This window comes from Pongo pygmaeus, chromosome 14, assembly GCF_028885625.2.
Source record: "Pongo pygmaeus isolate AG05252 chromosome 14, NHGRI_mPonPyg2-v2.0_pri, whole genome shotgun sequence".
NCBI lineage: Eukaryota > Metazoa > Chordata > Mammalia > Primates > Hominidae > Pongo > Pongo pygmaeus.
In genome coordinates, this window is record NC_072387.2 from 32,294,960 (window position 1) to 32,310,929 (window position 15,970).

Sequence of the window (15,970 nt, forward strand, 5' to 3'; positions counted from 1 at the left end):
ACGTTCAAACGTCTGGGCTCAAATGATCCCCTTCAGTCTCCCAAAGTGCTGGGATTACAGGTGTGAGCCACTGCACCTGACATGTCCTCTCTGGATAGAGTGGACACTTGCTACCATCAGACCAGCAATGAAAAGCTGTCAACTCTTTGTCACTCAGATCAACTTTGATTAAAAGAATTATTACTAGCCAAGCACAGTGGCTCATGCCTGTAATTCCAGCACTTTTAGAGGCCAAGGTGGGAGGACTGCTTGAGCCTAGGAGTTAGAGATCAGCCTGGGCAACAGAGTGAGACCCCTGTCTCCACAAAAATAATTAATGAAAAAGAATTATTTCCAAATAATTTGGGAATACAACAAGTATTATTCTGTATCTGGCACAGCATTTGACATGACCCACAGAGCTAGGCTTTGGTAGACAGAGTTCACCAACAGTTAAATTCATGATAAAGATGAAAACACCTCCTGTTCATTGACTTTTTACTATGTGGAGGTTTCATGCTACGTTTTCATACATAGTCTTTCTTTTAATGTAATCTTCTTGACAGTCCTATGAAGGTCTCATTATTATCCACCCCTGTTTTGCAGATGAGAAGACTGGTTGCAGAAAAGTTGAGTGCTGAAGACTACAAAGCTGTTTGTAAGTTATCAAGCTAGGATTTGATCCCAGGTCTGCCTGATTCCAAATCCTGGACTCTTAACCATGACATAGGAGTGCCCTCTTGACTCCTATGATGGCATAAAGAATTGTATCAGAACAGGTAATCTGGCATTAAAACCCCTGTGCCACAACCGTTAGTCTAATTTTTCTCTATAGCACCATCTGAAGATGCAACAAGGATAGGAACCACTGATAAGGCAGAACCTTTTATTTATTGTCTGGCAGAGCAGAAGATGGAAGTTCCTCCCCACTAGCCTTTCCACCTTGTAATGGATTTGAACCCTTGAAGCTTAGTGGGCAGTTTTGAGAATTACATGGGCTACAGGTGAAAACTTACACATTATAACCTTAATTTAACAGCCAGTTAAGACTTGAGTGTGGTAAAAGATTCATTTATTTATTCAATCAACAAACAATGTGGCACTACATACTATATTAAAATAAAAACATACAAATAAAATATAGGTACAAAAAATAGAGGACATTGTGACTATCCTTAAAGATACACATTTTAGGAAGAACGATGAGACTTTTGGGCATGCTTTCAAGCTAAAGGGCTATCATAAATGAAAAGGAAGATTGTTTGGGTCCCTGTCTGGCATCTTAAGTAGTTGTGTGATCTCGGAAGTCTCGGGCTTTAGCTTCCTCACCCACAATGAAAATTAAAAAGAAAAATTGGGCCGGGCGCAGTGGCTCACGCCTGTAATTCCAGCACTTTGGGAGGCCCAGGCGGGCGGATCACGAGGTCAGGAGATCAAGACCATCCTGGCTAACACGGTGAAACCCCTTCTCTACTAAAAATACAAAAAAAAATTAGCCAGGCCTGGTGGCGGGCGCCTGTAATCCCAGCTACTCGGGAGGCTGAGGCAGGAGAATGGCGTGAAGCCGGGAGGCGGAGCTTGCAGTAAGCCAAGATCGCGCCACTATACTCCAGCCTGGGCGACAAAGCGAGACTCCATCTCAAAAAAAAAAAAAAAAAAAAAGTAAAGAAAAATGGAAAAAAGAAGCAAAACCGAAATCTTGATTTTTTTGAAGTAGAAAGCAAAACAAATTTCGGAGGGCCAAATTTCTGTGAAATATTTTTGTCTTTAGCGGTCGTTTGTTTCAGTTATAACGATTATAAATGGCACTTCATTTGATTTCTTTAAACGTTTTACTTGGCCTGCTGTTTAATCAGACACGGAAGCCAGGTATGTAGAACTGTGGTAACTCACGGTGCTGTAACTTCCTAGATGAAAGGGCCGTGGCAGTTAAAACGAAACAAAACAAAAAAACATTTCTTGAATTCTGCACTGTCAGTATTCAAACTAGTTTCAGAATCTAATGGACACACTCTGCCAAACCACCGATTAGCCATTTGAGGAGAGATGAAAGATGCCTATTTTTGGAATGAATTCTCATAGGCTTATTTTTGTCTTATGAAATGGTGTAGTGGACTGCCCTTTTTCTCCTTTACTAAGTCACACTCAGCCAAAGCGGAAAACAAAAGAAAAAAACCAAACCAAACCAAAAAAACGACAAAATAGACCGTACGCAAATAGAAAAAAAAAAAACCCAAAACACCTTCTAAAGCGTCGGTCAGGCTCTAGGTTAGCTTTGAGTCCCTGTGCTCCCTGCTTTGCTGGGAACACGGAGATCCATCGCTCCCTTAGGCTCTCCCTTTAGTTTTCTAAGTGTCGGAGCCTGGGGCGACGTCCACCACGGAAGATCTCTCCCGGAAACGGTTTTCCGTCCCTCCACGCCGCCCGCCTACGTCGACCACTGCCCCGCTGCTGGTCGGAAGGCGACGCGCCGTCCATCCCCCGCCGGGCAACGCCCGTCGCTGTGGCGTCACTGGGAGTTGTAGTTTCACTGGGCTCAGCGGCGCCTGCGCTTTAGCGAAGAGGCGCGGGTGAGATCCTCACTTCCCACAGGCCCTCGGGACGGGGGCGGGGCTCCGACGGAGGCGGTGATTGTGGCGGCTCATTTGTAAATGCTGCGGAGATTCCGGCGTCGTTTCCTGCTGCTGAGCGGCCCGGGCTTCACGGAGTGGTAATTTGTGGGAGAAAGGAGCGGAGGAGCTCTTTGTCCGCTGCCCCGCGCCGGAGATGGACGGCGGTGGGCGGGCAGGACTCCGCTCGGACCTCGGGGTTGGCTCGGCGAGGCGAGGAGGGAGCGGGGGCTGGGGCGCGCTCAGGCCCACGGGCGCGCTGAGGCCCACGGCAGTTCAGTGGCTTCGTTCATTCTAGCTGCTTTGTTCTTCGCAGAGCTGGGAAAGCCGGCCTCTCTGGGGTGTCTGTCTGTCCTGGCTGTGGCGGGGACTTGAGTTCCTGTGGGCAGCGCGGCAGCCGCAGTCCGCTAGAGCAGGGTGGTGAAGTAGCGTTGCTGGCTGTCCTAAGGGCCCGTCTTGCCCCAGCTTTGTCAAGGGCTTCTCTCTTGAAGCTTCGTGTGGATTCATGGCTTTCAAGGACGTGTTGTATTTTAGGGGACTGCTAAATCACTTCCCAAACCAACTAGTTACTTTTCACGGTCTAAGAGTGGCTTTGAATTTGCTGTTTGTATCCACTCTCCTCCGTCACCGTGCAGAGAATTTATCTTTTTTTCATACTGCTTTAAAGAATGTTTACATAGCACTCTGGAGATTTCAAGGCTGTCAATTTGTTACATTTTTAAAAAGTTTTATTGAGGTATAATTGCTATACAATAAAAATGGCACATGTTTAAATGCATTCCATTTGATGAGTTTGACATACACGTGCACCCGTGTCCTTCAGATTTTGATAACTGTAAAGTCTGAGTCCACATACTAATCCTATCTTGGCATATATATTATCAGTGCTCCCTTTACCAAGACCTCAGTATCAATAATAAGTAGCAGGTTCTGGTGAAGCTGTCTTTATACTTCATGCTGACATTAAATATATTTTTAGAAGGTGTGTTTGGTGGGGAGTTGGAGGGGGAGATGCAGATGTCTGGCTACTGCATCCCAAGACTGCTTGCACTTGTCAGTCTAGTAGGGAATTTTTCTAGTTTTCCATATTATGAAATGACCTTGTAGTTTGTCTCCCTTCTGAATTTGGATTTCGAAAGATTTTCTGCTAAGGTCATTGAAATTAAGCAAAGTTACGTGGTTGATTTTGAAAAAAAAAAAAAGTCATTACTTTTTTAGATTGGTTTCCTACTGAAAAACAATTTGCTTAGAAAAAGTTTTTACAAATTATTCAGGAATAACAGATATCCAGTAAAGTGCGCTAATCTTAAGTGTACAGCCCAAATGTATCTACTCCCTGTATTAACCTTCCCAGTTGTTGAAGTCAAAAATTTGGAGATGAATCTCTAAGTTTAACGTTTTATTTGGGAAGAAAGACGCCTGTTCCAGGCGTACAGACCAGGTGGTCTTCAGTATGTCCAAAGAACAAAGAGAAAGCTGGAGGTTTTATAAAAAAGAGAATTGTTATATGTGTCGCTCTTTGAGAAAGTTCACTGGTTCTCCTAAGGTTCTGGGGAGGCAGCAGGTCCTACCGAGTGGGCCATGGTGGAGGGCAAAATTAGTCCTACAATTGCAGCAAGTTACCTCAGCATCTATAGATCAAACTGGTCTCGGGTTACAACCGGCAGTTTCAGCATACTGACTTATAGAGAATTCCATTCTTGGAGCAAAGTTGTGTGTCCTGAATGCCTTTCTCTCTTGACTTCTTGATTGTTTAGTTGGATATGACAAGAATTACCCAGTTCGTATGATCAACTTTCACAGAGTCAGGACAACTCCCATTTTCCTGGATAACGACCAATATGCCTTTTATAACTATGGGTTTATTTTGCCTGTTCTTCAGCTTCATATACGTGGAAACATGGGCCAGGTGCGGTGGCTCATGCCTGTAATCCCAGCATTTTGGGAGGCCGAGCCAGGTGGATCATTTGAGTTCAGGAGTTTGAGAACAACCTGACTAACATAGTGAAACCCTGTCTCTACTAAAAATACAAAAAAATAGCCAGGTATGGTGGTGCATGCTTGTAGTCCCAGCTACTCTGGAGGCTGAGGTGGGTGAATCGCTTGAAGCCGGGAGGCTGAGGTTGCAGTGAGCCAAGATCACACCACTGCACTCTAGCCTGGGCAACAGAGTGAGACTCCATCTCAAAAAAAAAAAAAAAAAAAGGAAACATATATTTGTCTGATGTTCACACATCATTATTTATTTTTGTTACTGCCTATGGCAGCAATTTTTGTTTTTTAAAATGCCTGAATAGCTGTGGTTCTCAAAGTGTGATACAGTGAGAAAATGTACATCACATTGGCATTTTTGTTTTTGGTTATTAAATGGTTGGCAGGCAATCATCTTGCTCCAAGAAACTCTTCAGCTGCAATTAATGGTACAGTAAGCCTTTATACAGCTCTTCTACAACCAGGGAGTGATGGCAAAAACACAGTATCATTACGTTCACTGTCTTCTATGTCTTTTAACAGTTCTATAAACTGGCAGTTGATAGCATTTGTACATACTGAACAATTGTAACAACTATAGTCATGATACTATTCGTGGATTATGCTTCAGAAAACCAAACACAAGAATTTTCAATGTGTATTATACAGGGGAATGAATCAGCGGGGGAAACAGCAGTCTCTTGTTGTAAAATCCCATTAAATTCAGATTTTTTTGCCTTATAGAATGACACCATCTGTCATGATAGAAACTGATTTTTAGGCTGGGCGCAGTGACTCACACCTGTAATACCAGCACTTTGGGAGGCCGAAGCAGGAGGATGGCTTGAGCCTAGGAGTTCAAGATCAGCCTGGGCAACATAGAGACACCCCGTTTCTACAAAAAAATTAAAAAATAAAAAATAAGCTGGGCATGGTGACACACACCTGTAGGTCCAGCTACTCTGGAGGCTGAGATGGGAGGATCACCTAAGCACTGGAGGTTGAAGCTGCAGCGAGCCGTGATTGTGCCAGTGCACTTCAGCCTGGGCGGCATTGTGAGACCCTGTCTCAGAAAAAAAAAAAAAAAAGTAATGTTTTCATATCTAGCTAAAATTCTTCTGTCGGTCATAAAATATTGGGCGCAGGGACTCACGCCTGTAATCCCAGCACTTTGGGAAGCCAAGGTGGGAGAATGTCTTGAGCCCAGGAGTTCGAGACCAGCATGGGCAACACAGGGGGACCACTCTTTAGAAAAAATTAAAAGATTAGCTGGGTGTGGTGGTATATGCCTGTGGTCCCGGCTACTCCAGAGGCTTGAGGTGGGAGGATCACTGGGGCCTGGGTGGTAGAGGCTCCACTGAGCCGTGATCATGCCACTGCACTCCAGCCTGGGTGACAGTGAGACCCTGTCTCAAGGAAAAAAAAAAAAAAAGATTAAAAAATATCCATGACACAGATTCAGTTTTAAGGCTTTGAATTGATATCATCTCTGTAAATTTAGATAATCTGTGAGATAAAACACACCTAAATTGGTGATTGGTCAGTCTCTCATTGCATTACTCAGATAAAGCTAAAGACAAGTGCTTGTAATTTTTTACGGCTTTGAACCTGGATGGTAATAGAAGGGTCTATGGACAATTGTTTGGTCACTTCGTTGAAAATTTTTCTCTTTTTAGAAAATATTTTTAACCTTTTAATTAAAATACCTTTTTAAATCTCACAATGTTCTAACAAAATTTCCTCAACTCACATAACCTATTTACCTCCTCTTCATCTGAAAATAATTTTCTTTTTCTTTTCATTTCTATCTTTTTCTCTCCCCTCACCCTCCTTCTTTCCAGGCTTTTTTATAACTGGCCAAAGTTAAAAGCTCAGATTCTGTTGAAAATCATAAAACTTTTTTTTTGTTGGATATTTGGTTCTGACACAGGTGACTAATTACAGTTGACTCTCGAACAACATGAGTTTCGACTTTGTGGGTTCGCTTATGCTTGGATTTTCTTCCGCTTCTGTCACCCTTGAGATAGCAAAACCAACCCTTTCTCTTCCTAAGCCTAGTCCAATGTGAAGACTAGTGACACAAAGACCTTTACTATCCATTAAGTGGAAGTGGATTGTCATAAAGGTCTCCCTGCATATCTTTTATGTGTTTATGTTTTTTAGACACCAAGTATGAAGTCTGAAGACCTTTATGATGATGCATTTCCACTTAACCAATAGTAAATATGTATATTTTTTATTATCTTCTTAACTTTTTTTCTCTAGCTTACACTATTGTAAAAATACCATATATAATACACATAACATACAAAATGTGTGTTAACTGTTATCGATAAGGCCTCCAGTCAACAGTAGGCTATTAGCAGTTCAGTTTTGGAGAAGTCAAAGTTATACTTAGATTTTCGGTTGCATGGGGAGTTGGTCCCCCTAACCCTTACTGTGTTGTTCAAGGGTCAACTGCATATCAATTTGTTTTTTTATTATTGAGAATAAACTTATAAAAAATTGCTGTGTTTTTGCTGAAAATGTCTCAATATTAGTTCTATTAAAATTTTAAAAAACTTTTTCTGTTCGCTTTGCCACAGCAAATTGTGGTTGCCATTTGATGTGAAACTTGTGAGGTTCCTCCTTCCAGTCTTTTTTCCTTCACTATTCTGGTCATAGTGCTAGCTTCTGCATCTCCACTTGAGTCTTCCATAGTGTAGCTTTGTTTTAAATTTTAAAAATTGTTCATACATATTTTTCAAACTAGAAAAATATGCCATAATTAAAATACTAAACATTTCAACTTAATTACTGCTATGGCTTGAATGTCCGCTCCAAAACTGCTGTTGGAAACTTAATTCCCAATGCAGCAGTGTTGAGAGGTGAGAAATTTAAGAGGTGATTAGGTCATGAGGGCTTCACCCTAATGAATGGATTAATGCTGTTATCTTAGAAGTGGGTTACTGATTTCAGGGGTGGCTTTGTTATAAAAGAGAGCCTCTCTCTCACAGGCTGTTTTGCCTTTCTACTCTTCCCCCATGGGACAACCCTTGCCAGTTGCCAATGCCATGCTCTTGTTTTTCCCAGCTCCAGAACTGCGAGAAATAAATTTCTTTATAAATTACCTAGTCTCTTCTCTGGTATTCTTTATAGCAGCAGAAAATGGACCAAGATAATTACCAATTACAATTTAAATAGATCACTGTAACTTGTACTGTTTTCATAAACTATTCAAATAGACACGTAACAGTGTTATGTCCATGTGTTGAAAAAAAATTATTCAAACAGAATCAGTCCATTGACACTGATGAGATTGCAGACATGTTTCTTTGCAATCTGGGGGGTGATGCACACTGACATGGGCTTCAATACAGCAGCATCTTATGCCATGCAGTGGTTAAAGTGAAATGCAGTCCTACCAAGAGAATAAAGTGTTTAAGAGAAAAATATTTTGTACTTATTCACTTTTTAAATTTAATTAACTTTAATTAAAGTGGAAAATTCAGTTCTTCAATCACATTAGCCACATTTCAGGTGCTCAGTAGCCACGTGACTAATGGTTGCCGTACTAAATGCATAGGTCCATGTAACTGTAATTTATTTATTTTTGAGACAGAGCCTGGCTCTGTCCCCCAGGCTGGAGTGCAGTGGCGCGATCTCGGCTCACTGCAAGATCTGCCACCTCCTGGGTTCACGCCATTCTTCTGCCTCAGCCTCCCGAGTAGCTGGGACTACAGGCGCCTGCCACCACGCCCGGCTGATTTTTTGTATTTTTAGTAGAGACGGGGTTTCACTGTGTTAGCCAGGATGGTCTCGATCTCCGGACCTCGTGATCCGCCCGTCTTGGCCTCCCAAAGTGCTGGGATTACAGGCGTGAGCTACCGTGCCCGGCCGTAAATGTATTTTTTTGTGTTTATTTCTTATAATACACACTGCTATGCACTTTGTGTTTGTAACTAGCAACATATCTTGGATATATTCGCTACTTTCGTATCAGTAAAGAGCTTACTTGTTCATTTTAACAGTTGCATAATATGATTATCATGATTAGCTGATCTCCTGTTAATGGACATTTACTTTCAGTTTATTGCAAATGTGAGTTTATGCCAGTATAACTGTGGGACAAAATGCCTAGATGTGAAATTGCTGAGTCAAAGTTCCTCTGCATTTACAGTTGGCTGGATGTTGTCATATTGTCCTTCAAAATGTTGTACCAGTTTATTTGCTCAGTAAGTACTTCATGAAAGAGTTTCTTCAAGTTGAATGGTGAAAAACAAACAAAAGCAAAAGAGTTTCTGTTTTTCATACTGGGTATTACCAGTTTTTAGTCTTTGCCAACCCAGGGTGGGGAAAAAATGGTAATGTTACTATTTTCATTTCCCTCTCTTCAGTGGAGTGAGAATGCGCATGTTTTAATGTTTTGGCATCTGTATTTCTTTTTCTGTTTATATTTTTGATATGTTTATGTTTTTTAGACACCAAGTATGAAATGACATACATGTTTGCCTCCACATTGCCCTTTTTTGTTTTCCTTTGGTTATATATATATTTTGCTGTATTATATTGTTAAAGTCTAAAATTTTATCGGGAAAGTAGTGTGAGATATTATTCCACTTCAGTACTAGACTCGTCCCATCTCCTCAAGAACATGACTGTAGCAATTCTCCCCTTTCTCCATCCTCATCAGCCTACACAAACATGCTTTTATTTCTCCTATTGTAAAAAATACTCCTCTTCACCTTACTTTTCTATGTAATTTCTTCCCTTTATAACAGAACTCCTGGTGTTAGCTGTGCCTACTGTCTTCAATTTCTTATTCTGTCATGCATCCTCTCCACTCAAGCTTTTGCTGTCCCTGCCCTCAACTACTCTCATTGAAGTTCTCATGACCTTTGCTTTGCCAAGTTCAGAGGTCACTTCTCAGTTCTTCTTACCCTTCATCTGTTCACAGCATTTAACATAGCTCTTTCCTCCTCGAAACACTTTCATCACTTAGCCTCAAGGACACTACACTTTTTGCCTCTTATCTGTTTTTCGTTTTTTTTTTTTTTTTTTTTTGAGATGGAGTCTTGCACTCGTTGCCCAGGCTGGAGTGCAATAGCGCAATCTCGGCTCACTGCAACCTCCGCCTCCTGGGTGCAAGCAATTCTCCTGTCTCCTGAGTAGCTGGGATTACAGGCTCCCGCCACCACACCTAGCTAATTTTTTGTATTTTTAGTAGAGATGGGGTTTCACCATGTTGGCCTGACTGGTCTCGAACTCCTGACCTTAGGTGATCCACCCGCCTCGGCCTCCCAAAGTGCTGGGATTACAGGCGTGAGCCACTGCGCCTGGCTGCCTCCTCTCTTTTTGACTACCCTCAATCCCTCATTGATCTCATCCAGTGTGAAGGCTTTAAATACCATCTTTATGCTGAAGATGTCCAAATTTATGCTTCACAGCCTTGGCCTCTTCGGTGAGTTCCATTCTGGTGCATCCAGCTGCTGACCCAGTGTCTCTACATGCATATTTCATAGGCATCTTAAAATGTCCTAAATTCAACTCTTGGTCTGTGATTCCCCAAAACCTGTTTCAATCCTCCATCTTCCCCATTTCAGTGAATGGCAAATCTGTTCTTCCAGGTGCTCAGCCAGGAAATTTTAAGAAATGAGGGAGAACATCCCACTGATCTCTGGAGGTTGGTAGACAATAAAGGAGGGCAGTAGATTGTATAGTTTGGTCATATGAGAGTCAGAATTGCTTTTTATTAATTAATTTATTATTTTTTTATATAGAGTCTCACTCAGTTGCCTAGGCTGGAATGCAGGGGTGTGATCTTGGCTCACTGCAGCCTTTGCCTCCCAGGTTCAAGCGATTCTCCTGCCTCAGCCTCCTGAGTAGCTGGGATTACAGGCGTGCACCCTGACGCCTGGCTGATTTTTTTGTGTTTTTATTAGAAACGGGGTTTCACCATGTTGGCCAGGCTGGTCTCGAACTCCTAACTTCAAGTGATCTGGCTGCCTTGGCCTCCCAAAATGCTGGGATTACAGATGTGGGTCACCACACCCGACTTATTTATTTATTTTTTGAGATAGGGTTTTGCTCTGTTGCCCAGGCTGGAGTGCAGTGACACATCACGGCTTACAGCAGCCTCGACCTCCTGGGCTCAAGCAATCCTGCCATCTCAGAACTCCCAAGTAAAATTGCTTTTTATGGTCTAGAAAAGGAGTGTAGTCTGGAAGGAGAAAAAGAATAAGAATATATGTTTTGTCTCCAGGCTCAGTGATACTGGCATACAAACAGATGTTCTCAGGAAGGTGAGGGAGTGCTCAGAGAAGAGGATGAGGATAATGGGGATTTTGCTGATGATGGACTGTGAGTGTTTTGGGGCTCAGATGTTTGGGAGATGGAGCAGAATAAGGTGTAGGGATTACTGTGTAAGAAGTGAAGCCTGGCTCTGGATCTCAGGGCTTCCTGTGGTGAGTGATATAATAGGTTTAAATAGGTAGGTAATGGTGATGGGGTTTGAGAACTGGGGGTTTCTGGAGGAATGGGGTGTCAGTGGGAGTGTCTTGCAGATGACGGTTAGGAAGGCTGGGTGGCTGGGTCTTACTTTGCCCCAGATAGCTGCACAACTTGCACCTTCTCCTTCCCTTGGTCCTTAATTTTACCTTCTAAATGAGGATGCTGTCCACCCTGTCTAAAGTTACAACCTCCTTTTCCCACATGGCTTTTATTTTTCCCCTTTGCACTTATTGCTGTTTAACATACTGTATAATGTGTGTGCGTGTGTGTCTTCCCCACTAGACTTTGATTTATGAACTGCTATGTACCCAGGGGCGAAAACAATATCTGGCACAGAGTAAGAACCCAATAAATGTTAGTTGAGTAAAATCAGACACACACACAGGCAAGGTTTATCTTCTCTGTTAGGTCCTGTTTAAGTATATCTATCACACAGTGCAAAGTTACAGTAGGAATTTGGTTAATTTTAAAGTCTGATAACTCATACAGAGTTGTGGCATGAGCCAATGTAATTTTCATGTAACTACCTGCCAGACATGGTGCTTGGCAGTAGTGAATATATAGATATCTTCAAGGAACTTCACGGATTAGTAATGAACAGGAAAGCAAAATGCCACTAATAATGAGATAAGTGCTAGAAGAGTGACATTACTATTTTACCTCTAGGAATACAGATGAGGGGCTATCTGGTGGGTGAGGTGTTAGTAGGGAGACGAGAGAGGAAGGGACAGGTGAAACAGTGCCAGGTAAAGCCACGAGTGCTGGTGGTGACTTTTGTTCTAGAACTAGGGAGAAAACAGGTTCACCAATTGGGCAAAGAAGCAATGTTGAACTAGGGTGAGAAGCAAGAAAGTGCTTAGTGTGGGTAATATCTGATGGTGGCTTTTTTTTTTTTCTTAAGTGAATAACTTAAAAGGTATTTTATCTTCCATTGTTTAGTTCAGCTAATCTAGCACTTGTATAAAATCATTAGTAATGGAATGGTTAGGTCAAAAAGAATCTTAGGTTTTTGATCTACTCAATTTGGTTATTTTTAAGACTTAAAAAAATGTAGCTCAATGCCCAGTTGCTTTGCTAGTTAAGGTCTTTTGTATATGAAATATTGAGGACATTTTTATGCTGGGTTGAGGTTTGGGCTCATTTTGGGTAGGACATCTAATGGCTTTACCTAATACATTTTGTTGGCTATTTTTGTCTACAGGTGTTGGAAATCAATAGCTCTTCTAGCCTTTGCATTGTTTAAATATAATAGTGTCATTGGACTAAGATGTTCCTGATGTCAACCTCTTCAGAGTTAAACAGTGGGCAGAACTTCCTAACCCAGTGGATGACCAATCCTTCTCGGGCTGGGGTCATATTAAATCGTGGATTTCCTATTTTGGAAGCAGACAAAGAGAAGCGAGCAGCTGTAGACATTTCTACCGGCTTTCCTATTAAAGGCACACATTTTTCTGATAGCTTCAGCTTTATAAATGAAGAAGATTCACTTCTTGAAGAACAGAAGTTGGAGTCAAACAGCCCTTACAAACCACAGTCAGATAAATCTGAAACCCATACAGGCTTTCCTTGCATTAAAAAGGGACCACAGGTAGCGGCATGTCACAATGCTCCTGGACACCAAGAAGAAAACAAAAATGACTTCATCCCAGATCTTGCGAGTGAATTCAAAGAAGGGGCTTATAAAGACCCACTTTTTAAAAAACTTGAACAGGTACAATAGGATTTGGCCTACTGTGAATTTATGTCATTGTAGGTTTCTGTTCATGTAATAAAGTCATCTGTTCTAGGTCTTCTTGTTTTTTCCCCTTCACTCTGAAATCCTCAGAATACCAGATTTTGCCCTTTGTCTAATGTGAAACATTAAAGTGTGTTTAATTAGCACTTATAATAACTTTAAGTTGTTACCTCATTTGGCAAAAAGTAAGAAATGGTTGATCAAGTATTAGGGGAATAAATTGGATGATATACTGATGCCCATCCTATTTTAACAATCAAAGGATTTATATGACTGTTTCGGTTTCTTAGTTGAGATAGTTGATACGATTTCCTTCGTAAGGATTTGAGTTTTAGATTTTTGGTGGCTGATTTAGTTACCTAGGGATCCCTGTCTAAAACTTCTTACCAGGAAAGATAGGAGGAGGGAGATGGGAGGAATTAGGATGAGAGGAATTAAGGGAACAAGGCGTCCATGAAGAATTGTAAAGTTGATTTAATAAAATTAATTTTGTATTAAAAAAGCTGAAAGAAGTACAACAGAAGAAGCAGGAACAATTGAAGAGGCAACAGTTGGAGCAACTACAGAGACTCATGGAAGAACAAGAGAAGCTGCTCACCATGGTGTCTGGGCAGTGCACACTTCCAGGTATGCTTTGCCTACACAGGGCTTCAGTACAATGCACATTTCTGACCTGTAGTTGTTTGACAGGTTATTTCTATCGTTCCTGTGTCATGTGTTGTGAACTCCAGTTTCTTTAAGGGCCAGCCCGATAAATGTGAAATGGTAGAGTTGTAATGTAACTGGAACAAGAAGGAGCTGCCACATTCTGGTGTGCGCATGCACTGCTTTAAGGCATTCATGTTTATTCATTAAAAAAAAAAAAAATGAGCTGGTTGTGGTGGTCCATGCCTGCAGTCCTAGCTATCCTGGAGACTGAGGTGGGAGGATTGCTTGAGCCCAGGAATTTGAGGCTGTAGCCGTGAGCTATAATGGCACCACTGCATTCCAGCCTGGGCAACAGAGTGAGACCCTGTCCCCCCAAAAAAGGTCCAATAGAAGAAAAGTCAGATTTGGCCTAGAGCTACTACTGGTATCCAACTCCTGCCTGATGAATGAAAATTGTTGGGTGTCATAAAGGTAAATATATGTAGGAGCCACTCTGTTCAGCTGAAGAACCATACCAAAGATATTTTCTGTGGTAGGAGATGACAGTAATCTGTTGTGTGACCCATTAGTTAACGGAAAGCATCATGTGCCAATCAGGAAAGAAAACTGGAAATGTGACCTAGAGCAGTGGTTTGAAAGTTTCTTGACCACACTCTGTAGTAGTAAAAATGTTTAAAATCGTGACTCATAATGACAAAGCAATTTCATGTCATCAGTCCTTACTGGTGTTCCTGGCATGTAGTGAGGACATTTTCTATCTTGTTTATTCTAGTTCTGTATCATTTTAAAAAATGCTACATCCAATGATACAATTATTATAGATTGTGTCCCATAGTTTGAAAAAAACTGAGGTTGGAGCCATGTGTTTGCTTCTTGGTGCTACTTTTAAGAAATATACTTTACTGACCCAGGAAAGCACCTGTTCTGCTCAGAGATTGTACTGGGCATTGAGAATACAAGGAAAAAAAGACTTGGCAAGTGAGTGAGGCTGGGTGCAGGGGTCGGGTGGGGTGTGGTCGTGAGAAATTGTAGCACGTAAACAATGGTTTAGGGAATTTGGATGTTTATCTTAGAGAATATAGAAAACATTTGTGTGCCTTAAAATAGTTGAACGGCTTAGGGTTTCTTTATGGAATACATACAAAGAATAATCAAGATCACTTAAAAAACAGCTGTGATACTTTTAAAGGTAGAACCGCACTATGACAGAATGACAGGGAAGCTGATTTCAAAGTTATTTACGTAAGAAGTAGCCTCATGCAGTCATGGAGCAGTTTGCTTTGGAGCAGTAGTTTTCAAATATTTTGGTCTCGGGACCCCTTAGGATTCTTAAATATTTGAGGGCCCCAAAGAACTTTTGTCATATGGGCTGTATTTATCAATAACTTACTGCATTAGAAATTTAAACAGTCTAGACATGGTGGCCCACGCCTATAATCCCAGCACTTTGGAAGGCCAAGGCCGGCGGATCACCTGAGGTCTGGAGTTCAAGACCAGCCTGGCCAACATGGTGAAACCCCATCTGTACTAAAAATATAAAAAATTAGCTGGGCGTGGTGGCACATGCCTGTAATCCCAGCTACTCAGGAGGCTGAGGCACGAGAATCACTTGAACCCAAGAGGTGGAGGTTGCAGTGAGCTGAGATCGCACCACTGCACTTCAGCGTGGGCGACAGAGCGAGAGTGTCTCAAACAATCAATGGTTTTGTTAAATACCATTTCCTAATAAAGGGAAAAAATACTTTTGTCACTGCGGAGAAGCCTTTGTGGGGTGGGGTCACTACTGGGGATAAAAGAGAAAATGTTGAAGGAAGTCATCAGCTTTGTTGCTTTTCTTAATTGTAAGGTTTGAGTTTACTGCCTGATGATCAGAGCCAGAAGCACAGATCTCCAGGAAATACCACCACTGGAGAGAGAGCCACACGCTGCTTCCCATCATATGTCTACCCGGACCCAACTCAGGAAGAAACATACGCGTCCAACATTTTATCCCATGAGCAAAGCAACTTCTGTAGAACTGCTCATGGAGATTTTGTCTTAACTTCAAAACGTGCGTCTCCTAATTTATTTTCTGAGGCACAGTATCAAGAAGCACCTGTGGAAAAAAAAAATTTAAAAGAAGAAAACCGTAACCATCCTACAGGTGAGCTACTTATGTTTCTCTCTTCTGTACTTACAGTGTTACTAAGTTGTCCTAAGATAAAGCCTTTCCATGTTTTTTCTTTAAAAATTATTTTTTCAGAGGTGGAGTGTTGCCATGTTGCTCAGGCTGGACTCAAACTCCTGGGCACAAGTAATCCTCCCCCATCAGCCTCTCAGGTAGCTGGGACTATAGGCACATGCTACCCTGCCAGCTCTTTCTGTATGGTTATTTTTTTTTTATCCCCTGTGGCATGTTTTGTTTTTTTTTTTTTTTTTTTTGGAGACAGTCTCTCTCTGTCACTCGGGCTGGAGAGCAGTGGCACAATCTCAGCTCACTGCAACCTCTGCCTCTCGGGTTCAAGTGATTCTCCTGTCTCAGCCTTCCAAGTAGCTGGGA

General features: G+C 41.8%; 2 protein-coding genes across 3 annotated transcripts in view; both read left to right on the forward strand.

Annotated features, from left to right (window-relative positions):
* LOC129011217 (phosphatidylinositol 3,4,5-trisphosphate 3-phosphatase TPTE2-like) overlaps nt 1-787 on the forward strand; it is a 716,449-nt gene extending 715,662 nt beyond the window's left edge. The window contains exon 27 of the mRNA XM_063650643.1: nt 586-787. The gene's annotated coding sequence lies outside the window, so the exon portion shown is untranslated. The remainder of the gene's footprint in view (nt 1-585) is intronic.
* The window catches only part of CENPJ (centromere protein J), a 44,063-nt gene continuing 28,723 nt past the window's right edge, over nt 631-15,970 (forward strand). Inside the window, exons 1-5 of one of the 2 annotated variants that reach the window (XM_063650635.1) lie at nt 631-2,689; nt 8,628-8,773; nt 12,250-12,759; nt 13,287-13,410; nt 15,278-15,574. In XM_063650635.1, coding sequence (XP_063506705.1) covers nt 12,316-12,759; nt 13,287-13,410; nt 15,278-15,574 — 865 coding nt within the window. In that variant the 5' untranslated portion in view covers nt 631-2,689; nt 8,628-8,773; nt 12,250-12,315. The remainder of the gene's footprint in view (nt 2,690-8,627; nt 8,774-12,249; nt 12,760-13,286; nt 13,411-15,277; nt 15,575-15,970) is intronic. The other variant, XM_054445931.2, reaches the window with a different exon arrangement.